The 27,794-nt window shown below is 48.0% G+C and overlaps 1 protein-coding gene across 2 annotated transcripts in view; it reads right to left on the bottom strand.

The window, feature by feature from the left end:
* lrrc73 (leucine rich repeat containing 73) overlaps positions 1-27,794 on the bottom strand; it is a 172,606-nt gene that overhangs the window by 79,478 nt on the left and 65,334 nt on the right. For both annotated transcript variants that reach the window (XM_078542801.1, XM_078542802.1), the window contains one exon: positions 24,233-24,333. In XM_078542801.1, the coding sequence (XP_078398927.1) occupies positions 24,233-24,333 (101 nt within the window). The remainder of the gene's footprint in view (positions 1-24,232; positions 24,334-27,794) is intronic.

Here is a 27,794-nt window from a genome sequence, read left to right as displayed (position 1 = left end):
ATCTGGGTATCCTGGTACATGAATCAGGAGAAGTTAATATGTAGGTACAGCATGTGATTAGGAAGCCAAATGGAATGTTTTTATTGACTGCAACAGGAATGGAATATAAAGTAGGGATGTTTTGCTACAGTTGTACAGGGCATTGGTGAGACCATATCTGGAATACTTTGTACAATTTAGGTCTCCTTATTTGTGAAAGGATATAAATGTATTAGAAGCAGTTCTGAGAAAGCTCACTAGACTGAAACCTGATGGAGGGGGTTGTCTTATGAGGAAAGGTTGGGGAGGTGATGGCATAATGGCAGTCGCTGGACCAGTAATCCAGAGACCCAGGGTAATGCTCTGGGGACCCAGGTTGAACCCCGCCACGGCAGATGGTGGAATTTGAATTTTAAAAAAAAACCTGGAATTAAAAGTCTAATGATGGCCATGAAGCCAATTGTCGATTGTTGGAAAAACCTATCTGGTTCACTTCAGCTTAAGGAAATCAGCTGTCCTTACCTGGTCTGGCCTACATGTGACTCCAGACCCATAGCAATGTGATTGGTTCTTAACTGCCCTCTGAACAAGGGGAATAAATGGGCAATAAATGCTAGCCTAGCCATTGATGCCCACATCCCATGAGTGAATCAAAAAAAAGCTGGTCCTGTATCTATCGGAGTTTAGAAGATTGAGTGATGATTGGAGCCAGTCAGAGCAGCAGCGGGAGCGGAGTGGAGTGAACCTGGGGTTGAACAGCGCCACTGGAGCTTCTCAATAAAAGCCTGAGGGTCGAGGCCCAGATCAAGCTAGTCGGAGCAGCAGCTAACCCCAACAGGAACCCTGCCAGAATTCGAAAAAGCTGACGAAAGCCATGTCAGCGCAAAGCAGACAGCTGATTGCTAGGTAATGGGTAAGTTATTTTTCTCCATTTTAAAGCTACATTAAGGAAAGGTAAGAGCTCTAGCTCTTTTTTAAAGAAAGAAAGAAACATAAATAATTTTCTACTTGGCTTAAATTTAGGGTAAGAGTATTTTAACTAAAGGTATGGCAGGGGAGCTCAGTCCCGTGTGTTGCACGGCCTGCAGAATGTGGGAAGTCTTAGATGCTCCTGGCAGCCTGGATGACCATATCTGCAGGACCAGCTTGAGCACCAGGTTTCGAAGCTTAAGCGTCAGATGGAGGCACAGCAGTGCACCCACGAGGCTGAGAGTTACATGGATAGCACATTTTTAGATGTGGTCACCCTGCAGCTTAAGGAACTGCAATTAGAGAAGGAATGGGTGACCACCAGTCAGAAGAAGGGTGGCAGGCAGGTATTCAAAAAAGCCCCAGAGTGCATCTTACTCAAGAACAGTTGGAAAACGGTGAGAGTAATGGTTCCTCTGGAGAATAACAAGGGGGGAAGAGAAAGAGAGAAAGAGCAATGATGGTAGGAGACTCAATGGTGAGGGGTACAGACAACCTTTTTTGTGGCCGCAGACGTGACTCTAGGATGGTGTGTTGCCGCCCTGGGGCCAAGGTCAAGGATGTCACTGAATAGCTGCAGGGCATTCTGAAGGGGGAGGGCGAACAGTCAGAGATCACACTGATTCACACTGGTACCAATGACATAAGTAGAAAGAGGGATGAGGTCCTGCAACATGAATTTAAGGAGCTAGGCAACAGATTGAAAAGCAGGACCGCAAAGGTTGTAATCTCTGGATTACTCTCGGTGCCACGTGCTAGAGAGTATAAGAATAAGTGGATAGAAAAGATGAATGCATGGCTGAAGAGTTGGTGCAGGAGGGAGGACTTTAGATTCCTGGATCATTAGGTCCATTTCTGAGGAAGGTGGAACCTGTATAATTCCAACAGGTTGCACCTGAACCGGAACAGGACCAACATCCTTGAAGGGGTTTGCTAGTGCTATTGGTGGGGGTATAAACTAATTTGGCAAGGTGATGGGATGCAGAGTGGAAGTATAGTAGGGGGTGATGTACAGACAAATATAGAAGAAAAAGCAAGTCAATCTGGAAGGCAGTGTGCATATAGTCAAGTTAAGGCACAAGGGAACATGGCAAGGCTGGATGGCATTTATTTTAATGCATGGAGCCTTGCAAATAAGGCAGATGAGTTGAGGGTGTTGATTACACATGGGTATACGTTATCATTGCTATCACGGAGACATGGTTGAGGGAGGGGCAGAACTGGTGGCTCAATATTCCAGTGTATAGAATCTTCAGGTGAGACAGGAGGGGAGGGGGTGGTGTAAAAGAGGAGGTGGTTTTGCAATATTGATCAAGGAGTCAATTGCTGCAATAAGGAGGGATGATATCTTAGAAGGTTCCTCAAATGAGGCCATATGGGTAGAACTTGAAAACAAAAAGGGGGCAATCACATTGCTGGGAATGTACTATTGACCCCTAAATAGTCAGGGAGAGATAGAAGGGCAGATATGTAGGCAAATCTCAGATAAGTGCAAAAATAATAGGGTAATAATCATAGGGGATTTCAACTTCCCCAATATTAACTGGGGTAGACAAAGTGTGAAAGGCTTAGAGGGGGCGGAATTCTTAAAATGTATCCAGGAGAGCTTTTTAAGCCAGCATGTAGAAAGTCCTACAAGAGAGGGGGCGGTGCTGGACCTAGTTTTAGGGAACAAAGCCAGGCAAGAGGTAGAAGTGTCAGTGGGGGAGTATTCGGTGATAGTGACCATAACCCAGTAAGATTTAAGGTAGTTATGGAAAAGGCAAAGATAGACTGGAAATAAAGATTCTGAATTGGGGGAAGGACGATTTTAATATGATAAGACAGGGTCTAGCCAAAGTGGACAGGGAGCAGCTATTTATAGCAAAATCTACATCAGAGCAGTGGGAGTCATTCAAAAAGGAAATAGTGAGAGAGCAAGGCCAACATGTTCCTGTAGAGGTGAAGAGTAGGACCAACAAGTCTAGAGAACCCTGGGTGTCAAGGAATATACAGGATTGGATAAGGAGAAAAGGGGAAGCTTATGATAGATACCGAGGGCTCAAAACAGTGGAAGCCCTAGAGGAGTACAGAAGGTGCAGGGGGTTGCTTAAAAAAGAAATTAGGAGAGCGAAGAGGGGGCTTGAAAAAACACTGGTGGGTAAAATAAAGGAAAATCCAAAGGCGTCTTATAAGCATGTTGGGGCAATCTGTGTGAGGAGCCGGAAGACATAGGTGAGGTTTTAAATGAGTACTTTGCATCTGTATTCACTATAGAGAAGGATGATGTAGATCAGGGAGGGGTACTGTGATATACTTGAACAAATTAGCACTGAAAAGGAGGAGGTATTAGCAGTTTTAGAAGGCTTAAATGTAGATTAATCTCCAGGCCCAGATGAGATGTATCTCAGGCTTCTGTGGGAGGCAAGGGAGGAGATTACAGGGCCCCTGACATTAATTTTCAAATACTCTCTGGCTACAGGAGAGGTGCCAGAGGACCGGAGGACAGCTAATGTGGTACCATCATTCAAGAAGGGTGGTAGGGATAAACCAGGAACTATAGGCCAGTGAGTCTAACATCTGTGGTAGAGAAACTTGGAAAATATTCTGAGGGACAGAATTAATATCCACTTTGTGAGGCAAAGATTAATCAGGGACAGTCACCAAGGCTTTGTCATGGGGGAATCATGTCTAACAAATTTGATTGAATTTTTCGAGGAGGTGACTAGGTGTGTAGATGAGGGTAGTTCAGTTGATGTAGTCTACATGGACTTCAGTAAGGCTTTTGACAAGGTCTCACAAGGGAGATTGGTCAAGAAGGTAAGAGCCCATGGGATCCAGGGCAATTTGGCAAATTGGATCCAAAATTGGTTCATTGGCAGGAAGCAGAGACTGATGGTCGAAGATAGTTTTCGGGACTAGAAGCTTGTGTCCAGTGGTATACGGTTCGGTGCTGGGTCCCTTGCTTTTTTGTAGTGTACATTAATGATCTAAACATGAATGTAGGAGATATGAGCAGTAAGTTCACGGATGACACGAAAATTGGTGGTGTGGTAAATAGCGAGGAGGAAAGCCTTAGACTACAGGATGATATAGATGGGCTGGTGAGATGGGCAGAATAGTGACAAATGGAATTTAATCCTGAGAAGTGTCAGGTGATGCATTTTGGGAGGACTAACAAGGCAAGGCAGTACACGATGAATGGTAGGACCCTAGGAAGTTGAGAGGATCAGAGGAACCTTGGTGTGAATGTCCATAGATGCTTGAAGGCAGCAGGACAGGTAGATAAGGTGGTTAAGAAGGCATATAGGATACTTGTCTTTATTAGTCGAGGCACTAGGTGGTGTTTGGCCTGGAGGGTGTGATGGCAAAGGGTGGTGGTTGGAGACATGGGTTGCCATGAGTTGGCATGGGAACTGTAAGGGGCCATGGGGGGATTGGTTAGGGGCGTGGAGGCTATAAGGGGCCATTAAGAGGGTGGAGGGCATGAGTTGGCATTAAGTTGGCATGGAAGCTATAAGGGCCCATGGAGCGTGGGTCAGGGAACATGAGTTGGCATGGAAAGTATGAAGGGCCATAGGGGTGGCTGGCACCATGAGTTGGCATGGAAGGGACAATGGGGAAGTGATGGGGTGTGAGGGGTGAAGGCTAGAGGGCTTAATATTTAACAAAACACTGGCACAAGTCCCAGAGAACCAAGGTGGGGTTTTTAACCAGCCCGCATCAACACTGAGCAGTGCCTGTGGCCACCTCCAATCTGTACCCTGGGGAAGGCAGGCCAACCTCCATCTTGTACCCACCTACCTGGAGCAAAAATCATGTCATTCGGACCACTTTGTCCCAAAGTAGGTGCACCGAGCTGAGAAAATTCCCAACTTAAGTTTCCAGCCTTGGGAGCAAAAATCTGGCCCAAGGTATTGCTGTCTCCAGTGGTTTTGGGAAAGCCTGCCGAGCCTGCTGAAAGTGAAGTTTTGCAGGGAAGTTTGAGCACCTTGGAAAAAACAATTACTTTCTGTAAACCCCGATGTTAAGTTGATGTTCTGACTAGAGATATGTTGGAGGAGTGAAAAACACAGCCTGTTTATTTAAAAGGGACATCGGAGCCTCAAGCTTTCCCTAATTTTAAATTAAATTAATTTAGATTAAGGGTTGGGTTCTGACTTTCATACATTGTTAGTTGAATAGCCAAGTTATAAAGTGAGCAGACTGAAGTGGCAGTTATCTGTGAATCAGCTGAAAGTAGTTGCCCTCAATAGGCATTAATTACTATAGCAGAAAGCTGAGCTAGCTAGCGACTCATCGGAGGCTCTATAAAAGCAGAGATATTTTGAACAAGCATACAAAATGTGGTGTACGGACATGATACTACGTCTGAGTGAAATGTAGATTGAGTGAGGAGCTGGGAATTTGGTTCAGGTGGGAATTCAGTGCAGAAAAGGAAAGCAGTGCGCCCTTTTCTACTTTCTTCAGCCGCCAGTGGTTGATAGTTTCCTTCCTTTTCTCTAAGCTAGGTGAGTACAACTTGCTATTACTTTATCTATGTAAATTATTAATTAATTGACTAATTAAATCGAAAAAGTTGGACGGGAATGGCAGGGCTGCTGGTGTGCCGTGACAGCAGCATGTGGGAATCTGTGGAATGCATTGTAATCCCAGACAACCATATCTGCAGTAAGTGTCTGCAGTTTATGCAACTTTGGTTCTGAGTTGCTGACCTGGAGTCTGAGTTGAAGACATTGCAGGTCATCAGGGAGAGGCAGAGTTACCTGGACACTTTGTCCAGGAGGCAGTTATTCTCCTTAGGTTAGGCGGAACTTTACAGTTGGTTAATGGTCAGGGTGAGGAGGATGTGACTGCAAGTCAGGCAGTAAGGGGAACCAGCAGAGTGGATGGAGGGTAAAGGTCATGTTGTATACCTTTATTGAAGCTACAGCAATGTGTATTACCAGATTTCTTTTATAGTTAACATCTATAAGGGAGTGTTGCCTGAAGGTGTTTACTTGCGGGTCTGACCAAGTAAAGAGTCTTTTCGGGGAATGTTTTGTAAGACTAACCTTAATTGTGTGACTGTGATCTTGTGTGCTTAAGTTTTCTTTTATTCTTGTTAAAAAACTTGTACTTTTAATTGTTAAAATCCCAAAAGTGTCACTGAATCTCTCACTGCTGAGATTGGTAGGTCTTGACATAAAGGAGAATTAGTGGATGTGGTGTATTTGGATTTTCAGAAAGTTTTTGATAAAGTCCCACATAAGAAGTTAGTGTGCAAAATTAAGGCACATGGGATTGGGGGTAATACTTTGGTATGGATTGAGAATTGGTTAGCAGACAGGAAACAGAGAGTAGGAATAAATGGGTCTTTTTTGGAATGGCAGGCAGTGACTAGTGGGGTACCACAGGGATCAGTGCTTGGGCCCCAGCTATTCACAATATATATCAATGATTTGGATGAGGGAACCAAATGTAACTTTTCCAAGTTCGCTGATGATACAAAACTAGGTGGGAATGTGAGTGATGAGGAGGATGTTAAGAGGCGTCAAGGTGATTTAGACAAGTTGACTGAGTGGGCAAATACATGGCAGATGCAGTACAACGTGGATAAGTGTGAGTTATCCACTTCAGTAGGAAAAACAGAATGGCAGAGTATTATTTAAATGGTGATAGATTGGGAAATGTTGTTGTACAAAGGGACCTGGATGTCCGTGTCCACCTATCACTGAAAGCAAGCATGCAGGTGCAGCAAGTAATTGAGAAGGCAAATGGTATGTTAGCCTTCATTGCAAGGGCACTTGAGTACAAGAGCGAGTCTGTCTTAAGGCAGCTGTACAGGGCCTTGGTGAGACCACACCTTGAGTACTGTGTGCAGTTTGGTCTCCTTACCTAAGAAAGGATGTACTTGCCATAGAGGAAGTGCAGCAAAGGTTCATCAGATTAATTCCTGGTATGGCAGGATTGTCGTATGAGGAGAGATTGGGCTGACTAGGCCTGGATTCACTGGAGTTTAGAAGAATGAGAGGGGATTTAATTGAAATGTGTAAAATTCTGACAGAGCTGGACAGACTGGATGCAGGGATGATGTTTCCTCTGGCTGGATGTTCTAGAAGAAGAAGTCACAATCTCAGGATATGGGGTAGGCTATTTAGGACTGAGATGAAGAGAAACTTCCTCACTCAGAGGGTGGTGAACCTGTGGGCTGTGGAGGCCAAACCTCTAAAGGTATCAAAGGGTATGGGGAGAGAGTGGGAGTATGGCATTGAGATAGAGGATCAGCCATGATTATATTGAATGGCGATGAAGGCTCGAAGAGCCGAATGATCTATTCCTGCTTCCATTTTCTATGTTTCTATGTTTCTTCTCATTTTCAGAATACAAAAAAATGGGTATGGCCTATAGGCCAGGTTTTCCTCTGGGATTTGGTTTGCGCAACAATTAACACCTGCTGTGGTCATAATACATCATCCCCACCAACCTGCCTGCTGCAGATGCATCTGTCCATGACAGTATCGGTATCGGACCTCACAGTCCTTGTGGAGATGAAGTCCAGTCTTCTAATTGAGGTCAATCATCTTGTGTGGCATTACAACTAATTGGGATAGATTTTGAACAGATCTAACAACTCAAGAATGGGCATCCATGAGGCACTGTGGGCTATCATCAGCAGCAGAATTGCATTCAACCACAATCTGTAACCCTATGGCCCGGCATATCCTCCACTCTACCATTACCACCGAGCCAGGGGTTCAATGAAGAGTGCAGGAGGGCATGCCAGGAGCAACACCAGGCTTTTAAAAATAACCTTTTAAAAATAAATGTTAGTCTGTGGGTGTGTCTTAATTGAATTAAAGCCAGCTAGCCTGGGTGCTTTAATGTATACTAGGTTTGAGATGTAAGGCAGAGTGCATTTGCATTTTGTGGAATACAGCATTCAAGAAAGGGAGTGAAATCTGGCACCTAGCTAGCAGAGGCCAAGCAATGCTTATATTACTAATAAAATTGGTACTATGAAAGGGGTTTTATTAGAAGAGGGAAATTCAAAGGGGCTGGTGATACAATGAGAATTTACATTCAATGAGATGTGCTAGGTATATCAGATAGTAGTTTCATGTGTACAGGGCAGAGGCCATGCAAGATCAAAGCCTGTAAGCCTACCATTGTGCCTGCAAAGGAACCAAAGTGAAAGGAAACTCATTTTGAATTTGTAAGGTGAAAATGCTTTGCCTGGTGTCTGCTTAAAGTCTATAGCCTGAATTTTTCCTGCGTCGGACAGGCTCAGCGAGAGTGGGCGGGGGGGAACTGCCACCCATGATTGGGTCTGCACCACCATTTTATGCAGGCGAGCCAATTAAGGCTTGCCCAGCGTAATGCCCGTCTCTGGCATCAGCTTGAAGGGGCGGGCGGGTGCGGGAGCTCAAAGGCCACCGTGTCCAATGGCGACCTGGCGGCCTATTCAGGTAGCCACGTGAAGGATGCCATTGACTTTGTAGTACCATTGCGATGCAGAACATAGTTGTAGAACAGGGCAAGGGGAGGGCAGGCCGGCGGGGCAGACGGCCCTGAGGTTTTCTGACGAGTGTCTCGCTGCCCTCCTGGAGGAGGTGACAGCACGCCCGGATATCCTTGTCCCAAGGAATGGGAGGATGAGGCCCTCCTACCTCACAAAAAATGCCTGGGAGGTGGTGGCATCGAGGGTCAGCTCCCATGATGTAGCGAGGCGCACATGGGTGCAGTGCCGCAAGCACTTAAACGACCTCCTGCGATCGGGAAGGGTGAGTACCGTGTTGGCATGGGTCACTTAGCACAGCAATTAGGAGCGGTCCCCGCAACCCCCCGGACCTCAGAGTTCTTAGAGTGTGAGTGGCAAATGTCAATGAGGCAGCATTTGGGCAAGGGGGTGAGCCCTGGCTGCTTGGAATGAGTGTCTTGCGGCTCCATGGTCATGAATCGGCTGAGCCCTGCAAGGCTTTCCTCAGGTGGGGTTGGCCAGGCTGCAATGGCAATGCAGATACAGGGTGGATTAATCAATGCTCCTCTCTGCTTTCAGAAGAAGACAGCTCACAATAATGCTGAAAGGCTGTGAACTAGCGGAGGACTGCCCCACCTTCTAATCTTGACCAGATACGAGCAGGAGGCACTAGAGCTGGAGAGGCGCTATGTGCCTAGGTCAACCGGCCGGGTGAGATTGGGGTGCTACAGGGAGGTAAGAGTGCAGTGCAACCATTCCAACATCCACTATATTGGCATGAGCCCCGAACATAGAATTCCCACTAATAATGGAAAGATGAGGGCACCCTGATCCGGGTGCCAGGCATGCATAGTAACGGTGTAACGACTTCAACTAATGACATGTTCTTCCTCTCAGGCTCACAAGAAGACCCTCGGGGTCAAGAGCCTGAAGGTCCGCCGCTCACACCAGAGGATACAGAGGATACACCAGTGTCACACCCTCTCAGCCAGGCAGGCACCAGCGCAGGTACCAGCACCTCGCTCAGATTTAGATTGTTGGCTAGTATCTCGGCGCACAGCGGTGAGGCCACTTCACATCCGCCTGAGGTGCATGCGGATGCAGAGAGTGCCCACGGTGCCAGCAGACAGAGGACTGCTAGGGGCCAGGAACATGCTCAGTCAGATGATGTACCTCTGGGGTCGTCCCTGAGGCAGTGGATGTTGGAAGTGCAGCACAGTGTGTGGGGGGATCTGGCGGAGATACATGAGGGAATGTGTGCCATGGTCTCCATTGTGGAGGAGTCCGTGCAGAGCATGAGCAATGCAATGACCCTCATGGCCAAGCGCACTGCCTCCTCCATGGAGAGAGTGGCGAACCTCATGGAGAGGCTCCTCCAGGAGAACAATCAGGGCTTCCTGGGGATGCGCTCAGACCTGCAAGCCCTCACACCAGCAATAACCTCAGATGGTTACTGTCAGTGTGGGAGATGAATTGGGCACCCAGTATCCCAGCTAGGTGCCCAACCATCAATGGTGAGCAGGGAGGTCCAAAGCGACCTGACGTTGGTGCATGAGCTGCTTGTCATCTCTGCGGGCTCCTCCCAGGGCGCTCCAGATGAGGGCAGCAGCTCCTCTGCCCCTCTGCTAGTGACTGTGGCATCTGATGAGGCTGAGGCAACTTGGGAGATGCTAGCTGTGCCACTGGCTGCTCCCTCCCAGGCGGGGCAGCACACATTCCATATGCCAGAGAATGCCCGCCAAGGTCATCAAGGCCAACAGGACAGCAGGGTGAGCAGGCTGTCTCCAATGCCAGTGCCAGCGAGGGGGCAGCACCTAGATGTAGCACCTGTAAACACAAACATAAATCACCTTAGGCACAACACGGGCTTATCACTGGTGTTATTTTTTTGCCCCACATTTAAGTTCTTTCTAAGTAGGTGTGATGGAGATCACCTTTACATTTAATTTGAGTTATGTATGCCAGGCACCACACCAGTAAATGTGTTTGTTTTCAGCAAGCCTCTGGGTGCTTCATTAGTTGTGGAGGTGAGGGGTAACCCATGATGTTATGAGTGACTTGTTTGTCATGGAGCTTTATTGAAATGGCACATAGTGCATGTTGTTCACCAAGCAAATGTTCCTGTCAGGTATTGAATATTGAGCCTGCAGCCCTGGCATGTGCTGGTGTTTCATCTTTGGTAGGCTAGCTGAAGGACCATTGGATCAAAGCCTCTCAGGTGTCTCTGCCTCCCTGGAGGTTGCCCATGTCAGCATCTATCCCCTCAGTGTTCTCTGAAGCGTGCTCATCCTCAGACTCACTACTGGACTTAACGTCTGCAGCCAGAGCAGCTGCGTCAACATCTTCTTCCTCAACAGCGTCCCCGCTTTCCAGTGCCAGATTGTGGAGGGCGCAGCACGCAACCACTATCAGCGACACACAATCTGGGGGAGTATTGGAGTGCGCCCCCTGAATGGTCCAGGCATCGGAAGCGCATCTTGAGAAGACTGATGGTTCTCTCTACCACCGCCCTTGTGGAGGCATGGCTCCTATTGAACCACTGCTCGGCTTCTGTTCTTGGATGGCAGGGAGGTGTCATGAGCCACCTTTTGAGGGGGTAGCCCTTGTCGCCCAGCAGCCATCCACGCAGCTGGGCTGGAACACTGAAGAGCCTCGGCACCTGGGAGTGTCTCAGGATGTAAGCATCATGGGTGCTGCCTGGGCACCTTGAACAGACTTGCAGAATCTGCATCCTATGGTCACACACTAGCTGCACGTTCATGGAGTGGAATCCCTTCCTGTTGACGAAGACACCCGGCTCACCCGCTGGCACTTTGATGGCCACATGCATGCAGTTGATTGCACCCTGGATGTAGGAGAACCCAGCAATTGCTGCAGAGTCTCTGGCTCACTCTGCCTGGCTGGACTTGTCCATGATGTAGTGAATGAAAGTCAGTGCACGCCTGAACAGAACATCTGTCACCAACTTGACACAACTGGACAATTGGGAGACTCCACAAAGATCACCCACCGACCCCTGGAAAGAGCCAGAGGCATAGAAGTTGAGGGCCACCGTGACCTTCAGTGCCACTGGCATGGGGTGCCCATGCACACAGTTGGAGCTGATCTCAGGTCCAATCATCTGACAGATGGAGGTCACTGTCTCCCTTGCAAGGCGGAGCCTCCTTTGGCATTGCACCTCAGACATATTGAGGTAGCTGCATCGCCACCTGTAAACCCTGGCAGCAGGATAATGGCATCTTCTGTGGCCCCTTCCGCCTTGGACTTTCTGTTGGCCTTGCGCCCCTTATGCCTGCGCCTCTCCTCCCACAGGAGGCTCCCCTGGAGGCTGAATAGGGACGCCTGGCCTCCTCCCCCTTCTGGCCCTCTCTTCCTCCTCAGAGGAGATGCCTCCAGCGGAGACCACAATCCCCATTCCCAGGGTAAGGGAAGGCTGTCTGATACCTGGGGAAGGCCCCAAGTGTTATGACTCCTCCGGAGTCCTGGACTGAAGCCTCTTATTTCTGTAAAAGTAGCTCTGAAACGAAATGAAGTAGTCCTGTTCACACAAGCAAGCAGCAGTAAGTTATAATCTAAAATACTAGCAACTCCTATTAACAAGCCCATGCACCCCTCATCCCGCCCATTTTGAAAATGTGACCTACCCGCCTGCCTGTTGCGCCCATGCGACGCCCTGAAAATCTCATGGGCTGCGCAAAATTGAATTAAATTGGTACCTCAAGGCCTTAACTGGCCTGTTAATTAATGGCAGGCGTGCTTCCGTCCTCATAGCGCGCTAGCCTACCAAAATATCGCGATGGTGCACGGTGACGTTGGGATGCACGCTCGACGTCATCGCATGTCATTTTACGTTCAGGCTTGTTGGGCTCGCCGAATGTAAAATTCTGGCCTATGGGTTGCTGTTGCATTAGTGGAGATTAGTTTGGGAATTTATTAAAAGTTATGATAGTAGTAATTTGTAGCCATGTGTATATACTTAACTTATGTTAACAATTAACAAATTAACGAATTAACGAATGTCCCATGTAGCTTGATATGAAAGCCTCTCGAGAACTGGTGGTCTGATTCATGAATTTAGAGCTGCATCTCAAGCATATCACTTAAAATATACGTTATGACACTTGTTTAAATTTTCTCTCTGGGATTTTTTAATAACTCAGCTTTACCAGCTACTGGGTCATAACACCAAGTGATATCAAGGAATGGATGTAGGCACTGGATACTGCAAAGACAATGGATCCTGACAATATTCTGGCAATGGTACTGAAGACTTGTGCTCCAGAACTTGCCGCACCCCTAGCCAAGCTGTTCCAGTACAGCTACAACACTGGCATCTATCTGGCAATGTAGAAAATGGCCCAGGTATGTCCTGTACACAAAAAGCAGGACAAATCAAACCTGTCCAACTACCGACCCATCAGTCTACTCTCGATCATCAGTAAAGTATTGGAAGGGGACATCAACAGTGCTATCAAGCGACACTTGCCTAGCGATAACCTGCTCATTGATGTTCAGTTTGGGTTCCGCCAGGGCCACTCAGTTCGTGACCTCATTACAGCCTTGGTTCAAACATGGACTGAGGTAAGAGTGACTGACCTTGATATCAAAGCAGCATTTGGCCAAGTGTGGCATCAGGAAGCCCTAGCAAAACTGGAGTCAATTGGAATCGGTGGGGGGAAAACTCTCCACCGGTTGGAGTCATAATTAGCACAAAGGAAGATGGTTGTGGTTGCTGGAGGTCAATCATCTCAGTTCCAGGACATCACTGCAGGAGTTCCTCAGGGTAGTGTCCATAGTCCAAACATCTTCAGCTGCTTCATCAATGACCTTCCTTCCATCATAAGGTCAGAAGTGGGGATGTTCGCTGATGATTACACAATTTTCAGCACCATTCACAACTTCTCAGATACTGAAATAGTCCATGTCTAAATGCAGAAAGACCTGGACAATATCCAGGCTTGGGCTGACAAATGACAAATGACATTAATACCAAATAAGTGCCAAGCTATGACCATCTCCAACAAGAAAGAACCTAGCCATCGCCCCTTAACATTCAATGGCATTACCATCACTGAATGCCCCACTATCAACATCCTGGGGATTACCATTGACCAAAAACTGAACTAGATTAGCCATATAAATACAGTGACTACAAGAGCAGGTTAAAGGCTAGGAATCCTGCGACAAGTAACTCCCTGACTCCCCTAAGCATATCCTCCATCCACAAGGCACAAGTCAGGAGTGTGATGAAATACTCCCCACTTGCCTGGATGAGTGTAGCTCCACCAACACTCAAGAAGCTTGACACCATCCAGGAAAAAGCAGCCCACTTGATTGGCACCCCATCCACAAACATTCTCTCCCTCAACCACCGACACACTGTGGCAGCAGTATGTACCATCCCCAAGGTGGACTGTAGGAACTCACTAAAGTTCCATAGACAGCACCTTCCAAACCTACGACTGCTACCATCTAGAAGGACAAGGGCAGTAGACACTTGGGTAGGATTTTGCCCTCATTGGGTGGGCACAGCAGGCGTGTCCGGGAGCCACAGTGCCACGGTCTGCTGCCCGTAATTGGGCCCCAACTGCGATTTCATACTGGTTCGTCAACTAATAGCCAGCCAGTGTGAAATGCGTGCTGATAACATCAGTGCTGCCGGAGTAGAGGTGGGAGGATCACGAGCGCTGAAGTGTGCACGTGCGCCAGGGAGTGTGCACTGATAGCTCCCTGAAGCACGGAGCTGCCCCAGGAAGCTGAAGGATTTTAATATGAAAAATAAACTTCTTACATATGATATAAACATGCCCCCAAATGTGACTCAGTCACATGAAGAGGAACTTGTAAAAAAGGATGTTAATAAATTTCTTTTTTTTCAGTAACCATTGAAAACCTCATCCTGTCCACGGATGAGACTTTGTTAAAAATGCAAAGGCCGCCTGTCCTACTCGCCTGCCTGCCAACTGAACGGTTACGCTGGCAGCGTAAAATGATACTTAATTAATTACTTGAGGGCTGTGGTAGGCCTCTTAATTGTCGGTAGGCACGCTGCTACCTCTCGCATGCACTTGCTGACTGAAAGATCGTGAGAGTGCGCACTATTTCACTCCTGTTCAGATTGGGCACATACCTGCCCGCAGGATGAACGATCCTGCCCATGGGAACACCACCACCTGGAAGTTCCCCTCTAAGCCACTCACCAGCCTGACTTGGACATAGATCGCTGCTCCTTCACTGTTGCTGGGTCAAAATCCTGGAACTTCCTCCCTAACAGCACTGTGGGTGTACCTACAGAGAGACTGCAGCGGTTCAAGGAGGCAGCTCACCACCACCTTCTCAAGGGGAATTAGGGATGGGCCGTAAATGCTGGCCTAGCCAGAAATGCCTATATCCCATGAATCAATTTTAAAAAAGGCATTTGATATGGGGCCACATCAAAGGTTATTGCGGAAAACAAAAGCTCATTGTGAAGGGGGATATATATTTGCACGGATAGAAGATTGGCTGGCTAATAGGAAAAAGAGGGTAGACATAAATGGTGATTTTCTAATTGGCCAAGGTGTAATAAGTGTTGTGCCATGGGGATCAGTCCTGGGGCCTCAACTTTTTTCAATTTATATGAATGACTTGGAGGAAGGGATCGAAGGAATGATTGCTAAATTTGCTGACGGCACTAAGATAGGCAGGAAAGTAAATTGTGAAGAGGACTTGAGGAGGCTAAAAAGGGATATAGATAGGTTAAGTGAGCGGGCAAAGATCTTACAAATGGAGTATAATATGAGAAAAAGTGAAATTGTCCGCTTTGCAGGAAGAATAAAAAAAAACACATAATCTAAAAGGTGAGAAATTGCAAAGCTCTAAGATGCAGAGGGATCTGGGTATCCCAGTGCACACATTGTAAAATGTTTGTATGCATTACAGCTAGGAATTAGGAAAGCTAATAGAACGTTATCCTTTATTGACAGGAAAATTGAATACAAAAGTAGAGAGGTTATGCATGGGTTATACAGGGCATTGGTGAGGCCACATCTAGAGTACTGTGTACAATATTGGTTTCCTTATTTAAGGAAGAATGTAAGTGCGTTGCAAGTAGTTTGGAGGAGGTTTACTAGACTAATATCTGGAATAGACAGGTTGTCTTATGAGGAAAGGTTGGACATACTAGGCTTGTATCCGCTGGAATTTAGAAGAGTAAGATGTGACTTGATTCAGGGTCTTTATAGGGTGGATGTGGCAAGGATGTTTCCTCTTCCGGAAGAATCTAGAACTAGGGGTTACTGTTTAAAAATAAGGCGTTGCCCATTTAAGACAGAGATGAGGAGAATATTTTTCTCTCAGTGGGTCATCGGCCTTTGGAACTGTCTGCCTCAAAAGGTGGTTTAAACATTTTTGAGGCAGAGCCAGATAGATTTTTGATAAGCAAGGTGATGAAAGGTTATCGGGGGTCGGTGGGAATGTGGAATGGAGGTCACAATCAGGTCAGCCATGATCTTATTGAATGGCGGAGTAGGCTCAAAGGGCTGAATTGCTTACTCCTGCTCCTAATTCATATGTTCATATGTCAGCTAAGCAGGAAAAATCAATGACAGTTTGAGAAGTTGAAAAACAGGCCAAATTAAAAATGCAGAGAAAGCATGTGCGATATGTGGTAAAGCAAAGACAGTATTTCCACCTAATGATGAGAGGAAAGGCATGTTTTGATGGAAAATGGAAAAGTTAAGTCCAGTGTTAACACAACAGAGCTTCAGAAATGAATATTTGGTTTCGAACATAAATTAGAACTTCAGAAAGTAGAAATGGAAACTTTTACAAAAATGGAATTGGACAAAGCTCAAATTCATTGGAATAGGGAGAAACAGGGAAATTTAAGGAAAATTTGTGAACTGAATAAAAAGCACTTTCTGACTTACTTGGCTGAACATAAAAATTACCTCAATGAAGTTTTTAAAGCACTTCATGGCTCCCCAAAGCCTTTCCACCATCTACAGGGCACAAGTCAGGAATGTGATTGAATACTCTGCACTTGCCTGGATGAGAGCAGATCCAACAACATTGACACTCAAGAAGCTTGACACCATCCAATACAAAGCAGCCTGCTGATTAGCACCCCATCCACCACCTTCAACATGCACTCCTGCCACCCCCAACACACAGTGGCAGCAGTGTGTACCATCTACAAGATATACTGCAGAAACTCACAAAGGTTCCTTTGATAGCACCTTCCAAATCCATGACCTCTGCCACCTAGAAAGACAAGGCAGTAGATGCATGAGAACACCAGAAGACACAAAAATCATTTCAGGAATACTTGAAAATCAAGAGGTAAAAGGGAGGGAAGAACTTAAAACATTATTAAGGAGGTAATAGGAGGACACCCCCCTGTAAGTTCTCCTTCAAGCCACACATCATCCTAACTTGGAACCATATCGCCATTCCTTCACCGTCACAGATCAAAAATTGGAACTCTCTCCCTAACAGCACTATGGCTGTACCTACTTGTTACTTCATAAAAAACTTTTTAAAAAATCAGTCAAACATGATTTCCCTTTCAATAAACCATGTTGGCTCTGCCTGATTATCCTTCTATTTCCTCCTTAATAATGTTTTAAGTTCTTCCGTCCCTTTTACCTCTTGATTTTCAAGTATTCTTGGAATGTTTTTTGTGTCTTTTATGGTGGAGAGAGGCGCACAATGCCTGTTTAACGCTTCCACCATCTCTTTGTTTTCCATTATTAATCCCCAGTAGACTCATAAACTCATAGACGGTTACAGCACAGAAGGAGGCCCATAATGTCCACGCCAGTCAACAAAGATCTGACTACACTGATCCCATTTTCCAGCGCTTGGCCCATGGCCCTGGAGGCTATGGCAATGCAAGTGAATATCTCAGTCTCACCCTCCAAGGGACCAATGCTCATTTTAGTTACTCTTTCCCTTTAAAATCCTTATAGAAACACTCACTATCTGTTTTTATATTTCTAGCCATCTTTCTCTCATACTCTAATTTCTCCCTCATTATTTTATTTGTAATTCTTTGCTTGTTTCTAAAATCTGTCCAATCTTCTGACCTACTACTAATCTTCACAGTAATGAATGTTTTTTCTTTCAAATATTTTGCTTCTATCTTCACTATACAGGATACAAGAAACATTCCAGTAATAGCTGTAAATCAGGAGGTGGAGGGTAGATAGATTCTTGTTTAGCAAGGGAATCAAAGGATATCGGAGTGGTGGTGGGGGGCGGGGGGGTGGTGTTAGATGGGAATGTGGAACTCGAAACACAAACAGATCAGCCAAGATCTCTTGAATGGTGGAGCAGGCTTGAGGGCTGAATGGTCTACTTCTGCTCCTATTTCATATGTTCATATGTTTGTATCCTTAATTTCCTTAGCTAGTCACAGATAATAAATTCTTCTCATAGGGCAGAATTTTTCGTTTGCCGGTCGGGCGGGTGGCCGATTGCCACTGAAGAAATGGGCCGCACTGCCATTTTCCGCGGGCAGGCCAATTAAGGCCCACCCAGCAGGTTAGCGACTCCCATGTAGAACGGGAAAATAGTCGCGGGGGCGGGCGGCCTCAGACTGCCAGTTCCAATGGGGAACTGGCAGCCTGTTTAAAGAGTGGCCAGGCAGCCTGCTTGAGGCAGTGCACCATGGCCACTCGTGGGGAGAGGGAGGGAGGTGTGAGTGGAGAGCAGCATGAGCAGGAGGAGGGGGGCAGGCTGCAGGAGAGGCCACTGTGCCCCCCGATTTTCCGATGCATGCTTTGCTGTCCTTCTGCAAGAGGCAGGCATCCGTCGGCACCTTCTGTATCCGGAGGATGGGAGGAGGAGGACCCCCCATGTCACCAGCCAGGCGTGGGAGGAGGTGGGTGACGCTGTAAGAACCCATGATGATGTGCGGCGCACTGGCATCCAGTGCCGAAAAAGATTCAATAATTTGCTGCGCTCTGGAAGGGTGAATACCGTGTCTGTCTTGGCCATTTGACCCAGAAGGCAGCCTTAGCCTTTGACACCCCCCACCATGTCTTGCTGTCGTTACTGCATTGGGCATCTGTCGCACGCTGTGTGGGCAAATGGGTACTGACCATGCGTACACCAGCCTTAGTGGTTGAGGAGAAGAAGGGTTCTCCCCGCAGCATATGTTGGTCTTTGTGGCATTTGAGTAGATTGGGGGCAACCTGCGGGGGAGGCTGCATGACACATACTCAGAACTCCAACACATGTCATATTGATGGTAATGAGATGGTGCAAGGGGAGCCTCAAGGTGTTTTGGGTAAGTGCCATCTGCTGGCCTCGGCGCCGCACATCATCATGGGTTCTTACAGTGTCACCCACCTCCTCCCACGCCTGGCTGGTGACATGGGGGGGGTTCTCATGGCGCTAAGAGCCGTGTGATACTCAAAGTGATGGACGCCGAATGTGTCCAAGGTGGTCATTGGGGGAGGGGGTTGGGACCAGCCGTATTATCTTCTGGGGACTGACCACCAGTAGTGTGGACAGGAGCCAGTGAAGGCCTCAGATGGGCCACTGTGGTTGGGGTGTGGCGTACGCGTGCAGACTACATGAGCAAGCAGCCCCAATAAATCCTCCTTCTCTGTTTTGCAGGCAAAAACTCACCACAATGCCCGGGAGCACCAGAGGACTGGAGGTGGGCACGCCCTCCTGCAGTGCCTCATACCTTTTGAACAGCAGGCCATGGAGCTGGGCAGGAGTCAGGAGGCCAGGGCGGCCGCGGGCGGTGAGGCTGGGGTCCGGCGGGCAGGCATTTGAGGTCCACAGTCCAATCCACTCTGTCTGCCCACCATCCAAACCACTAATGGTTACTGCAATCATTAATGCTGAAACACAGCTCATTCACAGACTGAGACACTCTGACGTGTGGGTCATACAAAAGGGACCTTCGTCCCCTTGAGGAATCGCGTCTCCACCACCTTCCAAAGTCACCTTATCCCATTTGTGACCACTATCACCAAGGTCTAACATGTCATTGGATCGCTGCTGCACAGCCAAAGACTTATTTCATCTGAGGGGGTTTGGGACCTCCAGCGCCCTTTCAGCCAGTGCGCCCCACATTACTTTGTCCAAAAGGTCCTCAGCACCTCAGCTGTGAACATCATGGCACTCAACTTAGATAAATGCCACCACACACCACATTACTCATCCCTGCACCAAGGGGAAATGTTGCCTTCTGCCCACCTGGTCTATGCCCCTCCTTACGGAATGAAGGCCAATAATGTGACCTCTCAATCTCCTGCGATCAACGGCAAATGTCGCTAGTGTTTGCGATGTTTCTTCAGCCCCGCAACTATCCAAGCCAGAATGCATCCAGGTCAGGTACCTCTGCACTCTCCCCACTCCTATGGTACATAATATGTCATGTGGCATTCCTGAGGCCATCTGACCAGCTTGTCTGCATGTGCGATTAATGTTTGGGGCTCATCTTGACTCTTTTTCACCTCGCCAATGTTCTTCTCCTTAGGGTCTTGAAGGGGGAGGGACTTATGAGGCTGGGGGGGGAAAGGGATGAAAGGTTGAAGTGAATGCACGCTAAATGATGCACTGTCCTTGTTGTTAATTTCAGCATCACCACCAGAGCAACCCTCACCTCGACACCGCGGCCCCCCCTCCACACCTGAGGGCCAACAAGTGCAACTTGCAGCACATCATTTCAACCAGCCAGACACCAGTGCAGACACACACACCTCGGTGGGGACTTTACCATTGGCTAGTGTCCCGGGTCACAGTGGAGAGGGCACATCACGATCGCTGGAGGAGATGGTAGGGGCAGAGAGTGCCGATGGCTCCAGCAGCTGGAGGGCTGCAGGGGACAAGGCACATGCTGAGTCCAGCACTGATGACGTGCCTCTGGAGTTGTCCCCATTGCAGCAGCTGCAGGAAAGGCGGCAGGAAGTGTGTTTGTATCTGGCAGGGTTGCATGAGGGAATGGTTCAGTTGCTCTCTGCAATGGAGGAGTCCAGGCAGAGCGCACGTGAAGAATCCGCCCTCAGGGCAGAGCATCAGGATTCCTTCAATGAGATAAAAACAAAAAACTGCGGATGCTGGAAATCCAAAACAAAAACAGAATTACTTGGAAAAACTCAGCAGGTCTGGCAGCATCGGCAGAGAAGAAAAGAGTTGACGTTTCGAGTCCTCATGACCCTTCAACAGAACTTCAATGAGAGATTGGCGACTCTCATAGAGAGGGGCTTCCACCAAATGGATCAAAATATGATTGGGTTACGCTCTGACCGGCAAGCCCTCACAGCGGTTCTGGCCACAGGTGGTGTTTCCCATTGTGGGAGATGTTGTGGACACCAAGCGCCAGCACTCGGTGCCCATGCATCTGCGGTGAGCAGGGAGGTAGATTTGGACCTCATGTCGGTGCAGCAGCTGCGTGCCATTGCTGCGAGCTTCTCTCATGGTGCTCCGGATGAGGGCAGCAGCTCCTCCGCCCCTCTGCCAGTCAATGTTTCTTCTGTTGAGGCTGTTACAACTGGGGAGGTGCCAGTTCTGGAACTGGCTGCTCCCTCCCAGGCAGGGCCATCACAGGCTCCACGGGCCAGAGGACGCTGGTCAAGGTCATCGAGCCCAATAGGACAACAGAGTCAGCAGGCTGTCTCTCATGCCACTCCAAGTGATGGGGTGGCACCTAGACGTAGCACCCGAAAACGTAAGCATAAGGCACCTTAGGCACTCCACGGGTATGTCACTGGTGGTTTTGTGTTGGCCTTAGAATAAGGACCCATATTTTTGTGATCGCTAACAAGTGGTGTGTGTTTTTGTTTTGGACAAAATAATGTCCACCTTTGTTACCATGGCTGAGGGTCTTTTGTTTGTGGTGCATTTTTCTTTTTCACATATTTATCATGAGTGTTTGAGTGGACATTGATGTTTCTGTACTAAGCCTTTTTTTGCAGCTGAACAGGTGGAAGATGTGGCACCTAAGTGCCACATGTGGAAGTTCCAGGCAATGCTGTTCCTGCTGATCCATGCGTGTGGAGCTAGCTGAAGGTTCTTTGGATTAAATTGTCGCGGGTGTCCCTGCCTCCTTGGTGTAAATGCGGGTCGTCGTTCTGCCCCTCATCATCGCCCTGTGCTTCCTCATCCTCTGAGGCACTGCTGGATTCATCATGTGCAACCTCATCCAGAGCGTCAAGGTCTTCATCGTCAACTACATCCCCCCTTTCCAGCACAAGATTGTGCAGAGCGCAGCAGACTACCACTATCAGAGAGACGCGATCTGGGGGTTACTGGAGTGTACCCCCTGAGCGGTCCAGGCAACGGAAGCGCATCTTGAGAAGACCGATGGCTCTCCCCACCACAGCTCCTATTGTACCGATGCTCAGCTTCTGTTCTTGGACGGCATAGTGGCGTCATGAGCCACTTTTGCAGGGGATAGCCCTTGTCACCCAGCAGCCAACCATCCAGCAGAGCTGGAGCACTGAAGAGCCCCAGCACCTGGAAGTATCTGAGGATGTAGACGTCGTGGGAGCTGCCTGGATACCTTGCACAGACTTGTAAAATCTGCATCCTGTGATCACACACTATCTGCACGTTCATGGAGTGGAAACCCTTCCTGCTGACGAAGGCACCAGGTTCATCTGTTGGCGCCTTGATGAGCACATGTGTGCAGTCTATAGCACCCTGGACACGGGGGAAGCCAGCAATGGCCGCGAAGCCTCTGGCTCACTGTGCCTGACTTGCCTGGTCGCAGCGGAAGTGGATGAAGGTGGATACCCGTCTGAACAGAGCATCTGTAACCTGCTTGACACAAGTATGGACAGCTGATTGGGAGACACCACAAAGATCACCCACCGAGTCCTGGAAGGAGCCAGGGGCATAGAAGTGGAGGGCAACTGTGAGCTTCAGAGTCGCTGGCATGGGGTCACTCAGGGGAGATTTCAGGGCCAATCATCTGACAGATATAGTTGACTGTCTCCCTTGAGAGTCGGAGCCTCTTTCAGCACTGCACCTCAGTCATATTGAGGTAACTGCTTCACCACCTATATACTCTGGCAGCAGGATAGTGGCGTCTTCTGCAGCCCCTTGCACCTTGGACAACCTCTTGGCCCTGCGCCCCTTGTGCCTGCACCTGGCCTCCCAAAGGTGGCTACCCTGGAGGCTGATTGTCCTGTCCTGGCCTCCTCCTTATTCTATCCCTCCCTTCCTCCTCAGGGGAGCTGCCTCCAGTGGAGAGGTCAGAACCCATATCCCCAGACTAAATGGAGGCCTCCAGAAAGCTGCAGGCACAAGAAAGATTACTGTCTGCAGACTGGTTTCAAAGTACACAAGAAGCTCTTGGAAATCGATGAGAACTGCTAACAATCACACAGGCAAGTTTTAAACATTTTCAACAATTATAACTTTGTCAAAAACATGAACAACCCCTCTGAGTCCTCATATCCCGACATTGCAAAAGTTTTCTTAAATAATTTCCAACCGCCTTCCCGTTGGGCCCGTGCGCCGACCTGAAGTTCGCACGGGCCCCTCAAAATCGTACACAATTGGCAAGTTAAGGGGCTTAACGAGCCCTTCAATTAACGGCGGGCGAACTGATCGCCTGCCCACCAAAATATCGCGATGGCTTGCACGACGTCAGTGCGCATCATTTTATGCGCTGACGTGCGGGCTAGGCCATCTGCACGTCAGCTGGAAAATTCTGGCCATAGAGTCTTTCTTTCTCAATGGAATATATCTTTGCTGAGAGTTAATAAGTACCTGCTTAAATGTCTGCCGCTGTTCTAACCTGTTTTAACCTATTTTAACCTATTTTCCCAGTTCACTCTTGCAAACTCTGTCCTCATACCCTTCTAATTGCTTTTATTTATGTTTAAGACACTAGTCTTACACCCACACTTCTCACTCTCAAACTGAATGTGAAATTCTATCATGTTATTATCACTGCAGGCTAGAGACTCCTTTACTATGAGGTCATTAATTAACCCTGTCTCATTGCACATTACCAGATCTAAAACTGCTTGCTACAAAGACAGAAAATGCTGGAAAAACTCAGCAGGTCTGGCAGCATCTGTGGAAAGAGAAATAGAGTTAATGTTTCAAGTGCAATATGATTATTCTTCTGAAATCTTTCACTGTTGTCTCTAGGTTACCCTACTTCTGGAGTGCAAATTGTGCCTTCTAGAGTTACTAGAGGCATGTGAACCAAATTCCCAACTTCGCATTCCGCCTATGTCACACTCCAGCATAGTCTCTTTTCCTTGTGTCCCCTTCCTGTGAGCACAGAACATCCCTCTGACATCCCTGTGGAGCTCGTTTCTCCTTCCAAGCACCTTAGATGTGGCAACTCGCAGCAGGAAATCCATTTGTGTCAGTAAACATACAGGGGGAAAAAAATATATTTGCAAGGTTTGCACAAGGTTCATGAGAACCTAATTGCTGGCTGAATATTTTTAAGAAAAACTGGCCAAGAACAGCCCAAAAATGTTGAATGAATCATCTAAATTACTTACTTCTGTGTAGCTCAGTGTCAAGAATGTCCATTTATATCCTGAAAATTCAAAGTGGATTATAACCATTGTAATGATGAAAGTACTGTTATGTTACCATGTGCAAACTCCCACCTGTGTCAGATGAGAGCTTCTGACAGTTATCCTTTTGTCTACTGGAAAAAGGGCACGGTGTAAAACAAAAGGGTATAAAGTTAATGTTAATTGTCCTTGACCCCTTTTTCTATGCATAGAAAACACTCCTGATTTGGGCCTTGTAGATGGTGGGCAGGCTTTGGGGAGTTAGGACGTGAGTTACTCGCCGCAGAATTCCGAGCCTCTGACCTGCTCTTGTAGCCACAGTATTTATATGGCTAGTCCAGTTCAAGTGCCTGTATACCTGAGCAGACTGATTCGTGAGGCCAGTTCCCTCCAGGTCCACCACTTCCAGCGTCCGACTAGAAGCCACAGCGACTGCCAACATCCCAGCAATGTGATCACCTGCAGAAAGAAGAGCAGAAACTGGGTCAACTAGGGAATCAAGGGATGAAATACAATTGCTTGGATTTCGCAATCAGCAGTGAAGCGATGAGACTTACTGTTGCCTTGATAGCAATCTCTCTGGAATAATTTGAACCTGACACTGGCAAAGGGGACTTATAGGTCTTCAGCAACAGTGGTGTCATCACATAGGTAGCACCTAATTACATTGATGCATTCTCACAGACAAATGAGGAAGTAAAGTGCACTGAATTTTTCACTTTTCATTAAAATTTTCCAGACAGCACAATAAATGATTTGGTCATACACATGAGATTAAGCTAGAAGTTGAAATATCTTAAACAACTTTTTAAACTTTAAATTATTTAAAAAGTAAGGGTGGAATTTTCTATGCATGCTGGTATCGGGTGTGTTTCGTGTGTTTTGAGTGGACAATATGACGAGAAGGACAAAAATCGGTTTTACAGTGTCGTCAAATGGTGGGCCGAGTTTCCCACCATCGGACAACAGGAACCTCATTGAAATACATCTGCATATCATTATAAGGCCAGCCTGCTGGAATAAATCCCACCCCCCAACCCCGCTGGATCATCACACAGCATATACAAGCCCCGTGCACTTGACAAGCTGCACTTTGAGGGGAACTCAGAGGTGAGTGTACAGTAACATTGCACAGTGCTCACGAGGGTCACCTGTTGGACTTCAAGGTTGAGGCGAGTTGGTGGGGGCAAGGGCTGCCCTGCAGTTGAGGGATGTTGGAGCGGGAGCAAGGGCTGTTCTGCGGTTGAGGGATGTTGGAGCGGGGGCAAGGGCTGTTCTGCGGTTGAATGTAGAGCACAAGCACCTGTGGGGTTGTGGGGAGGGAAGTGGCCATGCATTAGGGAAACCTTGTATAAAGTGACCATTCCTCTGCAGCTCAGATAGTTCAGATGTAGCCACACTGACATGCGTGCAGTCGGGTCTCTAGGTTATCTGCACACTCAAACAACGCAGGGGCATCAAAGTGCACCAAGTGCTCCAGAGCTTTTCACCCTCAGACACAGACTGCAAATTAATGAGCATTTTAGTGGACTGCAGAACAGTTCGACGACTAGGCAAGTTGTACAATCTCTTTGCTAAAGCTGGCCGTTGAGCAATCATTGGTGAAGCGGCTCACAGCCCTTTGCAATGTCGTCGCTCAGGTTTGGACCAATCTACCCCATGGTACAAGCTAACAGTGCAGCCTTGCAGTGCGGGTCAGGAGAATGCCTGCAGCTGAGCTGAGAGCACAGCATGCAGCCCAATGGGCAAGGTTGCCAATCGGTCAGGCGGAGTGGGCGGGGTTTCAGGCAGCCATGCAGCACATTAAACTCTGGCCATCCAAGTGGTGGTCAGCACTCTTCTGGATGCATTAGGAGGCCTTCAGACTTAACCAATAAAGGTTCTTAGAACACCCAAGCTAACCCACTCATTTCTTTGTTTCATCCTTCAGGAGGAGTACTTCAGGAGTATGGAGCTTGGTGACCTAGCTATATGCCTCGTGGCATATAGAGAATGATGATGATGGAGAAGAGAGCGATTGAGGTGCCTGGCTGTGCAGAGGGAGGAGCAGCACCCTCAGGAAGAAGGGGCACTGGGGGTCCAGCACACGCAGCCGAATAGCCACAGCGAGCCATCGCTTGTCGGCTCCGAGCTAGATCCAGGGTCTATAGACACCGCCTTTCATTCCTGCAGATGACCAAGAACCAATGTTGCCAAAGACCCCACATGTCTAGGGAACTGGTCAGTCACATCTGCCAGCTACTGCTGAATTTGGCGCCACGGGTGCATGGAGGGCATCCACTGCCAGTGGCCATGAAATGACCACAGTGCTCAATTTCTATGCCAGTGGCACCTTTCAGGGCTCCACAGATGACCCCTGTAGGGATATCACAAGCCTCCAACCACAAATGCATCCATGAGGTCACGGATGCCATCTTTGCGAGGGCACACAACATCGACTGCACTCATGTGGTGCTCATATCTCTGTCGCAATAAGCAATCAACTATGTCAACCGCAAAGGCTTCCATTCACTGAATGTTCAGCTGGTGTGCGACCACCACAAACGCATCTGCAGGTCTGCACATGGTTTCCAGGGAGTATCCACAACTCCTTCATTCTCAGTTGGTCACAGATCCCTGACGTCTTCCAGGGTCCTCAGAGGTGGCAGGGATGGCTCCTCGGGAACAAGGATTACCCGCAGAGGATGTATCTGACGACACCCATGCGGCATTCTAGACTGCAGCCAAGTGAATTCGAAACTTTGTGGAGCAGACCATTGGGATGCTGAAAATGAGGTTCCAGTATCTGGACCAGTCTGGTGGAGCCCTGCAATATAGTCCACAGAGGGTGTTTTTTTTATTCATACATGGGATGTGGGCTTCGCTGGCTGGGCCAGCATTTCTATCCCATCCCTAATTGCCTTTGAGAAGGTGGAGGTGAGCTGCCTTCTTGAACAGCTGCAGTCCATGTGGTGTAGGTACACCCACAGTGCTGTTAGGAAGGGAGTTCCAGGATTTTGACCCAGCGACAGTGAAGGAACAGCGATATATTTCCAAGTCAGGATGGTGAGTGACTGGGAGGGGAACTTCCAGGTTGTGGTGTTCCCATCTATCTGCTGCCTTTATCCTTCTAGATGTAGTGGTCGTGGGTTTGGAAGATGCTGTCGAAGGAGACTTGGTGAATTCCTGCAGAGCTTCTTGTAGATGGTACACACTGCTGTTACTGTGCATCGGTGGAGGGAGTGAATATTTGTGGATGTGGTGCCAATCAAGCAGGTTGCTGTATCCTGGATGGTGTCAAGCTTCTTGGCTGTTGTGGAAGCAGCACTCACCCAGGCAAGTGGGGAGTATTCTATCACACTCCTGGGTTGTGCCATGTAGACGGTGGATAGGCTTTGGGGAGTAAGGAGGTGGGTTACTCATTGCACGATTCCTAGTCTCTGACCTGCTCTTGTAGCCACAGTATTTATATGGCTAGTCCAGTTCAGTCTCTGGTCAATGGTAGCTCCCAGGATGTTGATATTGGGGGATTCAGTGGTGGTAATGCCATTGAGCATCAAGGGGCAATGGTTGGACTCTCTCTTATTGGGGTTGGTCATTGCCTGGCACTTGTGTGGTACGAATGTTACTTGCCACTTGTCAGCCCAAGCCTGGATATTGTTCAGGTCTTGCTGCATTTGGACATGGACTGCTTCAGTATCTGAGGAGTTGCAAATGGTGCTGACCATTGTGCAGTCATTAGCAAACATTCCCACTTCTGACCTTACGATGGAAGGAAGGTCATTGATGAAGCAGCTGAAAATAGCTGGGCCTAGGACACTACCCTGAGGAACTCCTACGGTGATGCCCTGGAGCTGAGATGACTGAACTCTAACGACCATAGCCATCTTCCTTTGTGCTCGGTATGACTCCAACCAGCAGAGAGTTTTCTCCCTGATTGC

Source organism: Cetorhinus maximus, chromosome 5, assembly GCF_964194155.1.
Source record: "Cetorhinus maximus chromosome 5, sCetMax3.hap1.1, whole genome shotgun sequence".
Taxonomy (NCBI): Eukaryota; Metazoa; Chordata; class Chondrichthyes; order Lamniformes; family Cetorhinidae; genus Cetorhinus; species Cetorhinus maximus.
The sequence above is the reverse complement of the archived record's forward strand: the minus strand, read 5'-3'. Positions and strand labels throughout refer to the sequence as shown.